We start from the raw sequence: 3,481 nt of genomic DNA on the forward strand, positions 1-3,481 counted from the left end.
CTAATAAACAATACAAAAGTTATTAGCCAACTTCTATTTTAATAAATCTTATTAGTTTTTTAACAACATTTTAAATTTCAATATATCATTTTGTAATATAGCTTCCCTACCTGCTTCTACAATATCTTTACTGAAAAATATTTAAAATTATAACAAAAAAGTTTTATTAGCAGCCTCAACAACCATTTTAATACGCTTTTCTCTCTAAACAAAAAGTGCTCTCATTACCAGATGGTCTTATCAAATAATCTGATTTTAAAAAGGAAGCACTTTCTTGATGACTACCTTACTTATTTGTACAGCAAATTAAAAATTTATTAATGTGGGGGCCGGCCCAGTGGCGCACTGCTACAGTGCGCCGCTTGGGAGCATGGTGGCGCTCCCGCCGAGGGTTCGGATCCCACATACAGACCGGTTCCCGCTCACTGGCTGAGCGAGGTGCGGGCGCAGCACCAAGGTTTGCGATCCCGTTGCCGGTCCCAGTCCGGTACGGGCGCGACACTGAGGGTTGCGATCCGTTGCCGGACACGATAAAAGACAAAAAGGAAAAAAAAAAAAATTTATTAATGTGGCAAGCTAAACATTAGTTTGAAAAAAAACCACCAATGACTTACTTTATAGTTAAGTTGTTAGGCAAACATCCTGTTAAATGTTAATCAATTGACACTGGAGCTTTGCAATATTGTTATATTGTTTTCTTCTATTCCTTATCAGAATAAATCTAAGTCAATTTCATTATTCCCGGAAGAGGCTTCAGTTTCTGACTTTGTTTTACAGGTTTTACTCCTGAAGTTCTATATTATAGTTACGTAAAGCTATCTTTGCCCCATATTGAAATCTCTGAACAACAATTTTATCATACAAATAAGTGATATAAGAATAGCTGTTGAGGAATATTAGGCATTCCCTCACATCAGATAGATAACTTTTTTTGCAGAATTCCGCCAACAGAGAAAGCAATTCAAGCGCTATGACCAAGTATGTTCACTCCAGGCCTAAGCTAGTATTGCTCTCTAACAGTCATCCTTTATAGACAATAAATAGGTTTAAAAGGGATTATAGAGTTATTTGTAATGCTGTAAGTCTTTAAAAATCAAAAAGTAATATGTCCAAATGTTACAGCTGTTATATCTGGGAGATGAGAACTTTAATGGCAATTATGTTTATTTTGTACCTTTCTGTATTTCTAAAAACTTTTCCAAAATAAATTTTAGAAAAAATAACTGTTAACAGTGAATTTCAATAGGTAGAGTGAAAAAATTAGAGTCAGAGAAAGAAACTTATTTAGGGAAAGTCAATTGTAATTTAGGAAATGTTTATTTGGCTATTTAAAAGTAACTAATACTCATACAATACTCAGTTTAAATAAAAGTGCTACTACAAAATAAAATTTTTAAATCAAAAAGAATTTCTACTTCTACTCCAGCTATTCTTAGCACTGCTAGAGTCTGAAGATGTGAAGACTGGAGGAAAAATAATGTGAAGGATTAAATACTTGAAAGTGGCAATCTACATATGTTTAAAGATTAGCAAAGTTACAAACCACAAAATGTTAAATCAGAGGGAAAAGGCTATATAGCAAAAGAAGCTCAGTAACACAACAGATTCTTGAGTCAGACTACTTGAGTTGGAATCCTAGCTCAACCAAATTACTAGTTGTGTGACCCTGAACAAACTGCTTCACTTCTCTGTAACGCATTTTCCTCAAGTGCAAAGCAAGGATAATAATAATACCAATCTCTGAGAGTTACTGTGAGGATTCAATGTTTTAATATGTACAAACTGCTTAGGACAGAGCCAGGCACATAATACACATTATAAATTTTAGCTATTATTTTTTTTATATATATGAACTGAGAAGTGTTTATTCAATATTCAGTTTCACTGGCTAAAGTTTAACTTGCCAAGGACTCTGTCAAAAATTCTATTACAGGGACACTGACTCAAGCCTTGGAGGAGAAGTATATAATTCCAGGAAAGCACACCACTCTATCTAATCTCCAAGATAAGGCTCCCAGTCAGACCAGAAAACAAATATAAAAGACTATATGATTGAATGAATTGCAGTAAAAGGCATTTTAAAAGGCCAAAACTCCAGCAGTAGCAAAATGAGGGTAAAAATTGTTATCCCTATTTCACAAATAGGAAACAAAGCTTAAACAGTGAAATAACTTAGCCAACATCATACTGTTAGTAAGTAATGTCAGGACAGGACTACCTATTCTATGTATACTTTAATCACCACTGTACCTCCAAATATCTAATAGCACTCAGCATAGACTAGATGGTTATAAATGACTGTTGCACAAGTGGGTGGATGAGGGGTGGATGGGTGGGTGGGTGGATGGATGGATGGATGGATGGAACAAGCAGTCACTGGGGTAGCCACTGACCCTAACAAATCAGACCAACTCTGTGGGGCTAGACTTTTTAGACAAAGGCTCAATAAACACCACTTATTTTTATGTAGTAGTATTTGTGTTATACACAGACAAAGACTACATAAATGGGGTCTTCAAAAAGTTCATGGAAAGATCCGTATTACCTTTTAATTTTATTTTTCCATGAACTTTTTGAAGTTACCCTCACATTCTTTTTTTGGGGGGTGGGGGACCACTGACGGGCAGCTGGCTGGTATGGGGATCTGAACCCTTGACCTTGGTGTTAAAACAATGCCCTCTAATCCACTGAGCTAACCAACTGGCCCTCACTCGTATTCTTATACTCATAATATATGAGTAGGTATCACAATATGCTGCAAGAAATAAAGAATTTTTCCAACTAGTGATAGCACCAACTCAATAATCCATGCCAACAGAAAAGAGTAAACAGGGGCTCCAAATACAAAAATAACATATTTGGCTATTTGAGTATACTGTTTTGGAGAACACAAAATGTCTATACTTAAATTTTCTCTTTGATATTCTCAGCCCAAAATGAAGTGTAAAAGTAAGGAAGTATGAATTACGTCATCAAATCCCTACGTTGGAAGTAAGTTCCCTGTGATAAATCTCACTGAGTTTATATTTATTAGAAAATTACCTGTAAAGAAGTTCTTCTGTGCAAAGATGAAGTGGTAGGTGGCTTTATAAACCTCTAATTCACACTGCCATGTCTGTGGCATGTTCCATATTCGAGGGTAGCTGGCATTGATGTGGAACTGTAAAACAAATGTTAAGCAAAAATTTTAGAGCTTAAAATGTGACACTGGGTGAAGAACATTAGAAATGAAGTCACACCCACCAGAGACTAATTAAAACCTATTTTCCTACTGAGCTGAACAGAAGGTCCCTTTGAGATTTTAATATTGCTGTGGCAAAAGGTCAGTATTCACAGTTACAGCCAGCTCCTTCAAATCTTAAGCCATGATGTTGTCAAAAAACTTTGAAAACAACAAATCAGGCTACTGTTTGAACACCACACTCCAGCTAAACTAATAGAGTAACAACTTGTCCCTAATTCCTCCTTACGCTTCATCTGT

General features: G+C 35.7%; 1 protein-coding gene across 1 annotated transcript in view; it reads right to left on the reverse strand.

Annotated features, from left to right (window-relative positions):
- KIAA1109 (KIAA1109 ortholog) overlaps positions 1-3,481 on the reverse strand; it is a gene marked incomplete at its 3' end in the record, with an annotated part of 85,966 nt that overhangs the window by 34,703 nt on the left and 47,782 nt on the right. Inside the window, exon 15 of the mRNA XM_008590969.1 lies at positions 3,043-3,160. Within this exon, the coding sequence (XP_008589191.1) occupies positions 3,043-3,160 (118 nt within the window). The remainder of the gene's footprint in view (positions 1-3,042; positions 3,161-3,481) is intronic.

This window comes from Galeopterus variegatus, unplaced genomic scaffold (assembly GCF_000696425.1).
Source record: "Galeopterus variegatus unplaced genomic scaffold, G_variegatus-3.0.2 Scaffold6522, whole genome shotgun sequence".
NCBI lineage: Eukaryota > Metazoa > Chordata > Mammalia > Dermoptera > Cynocephalidae > Galeopterus > Galeopterus variegatus.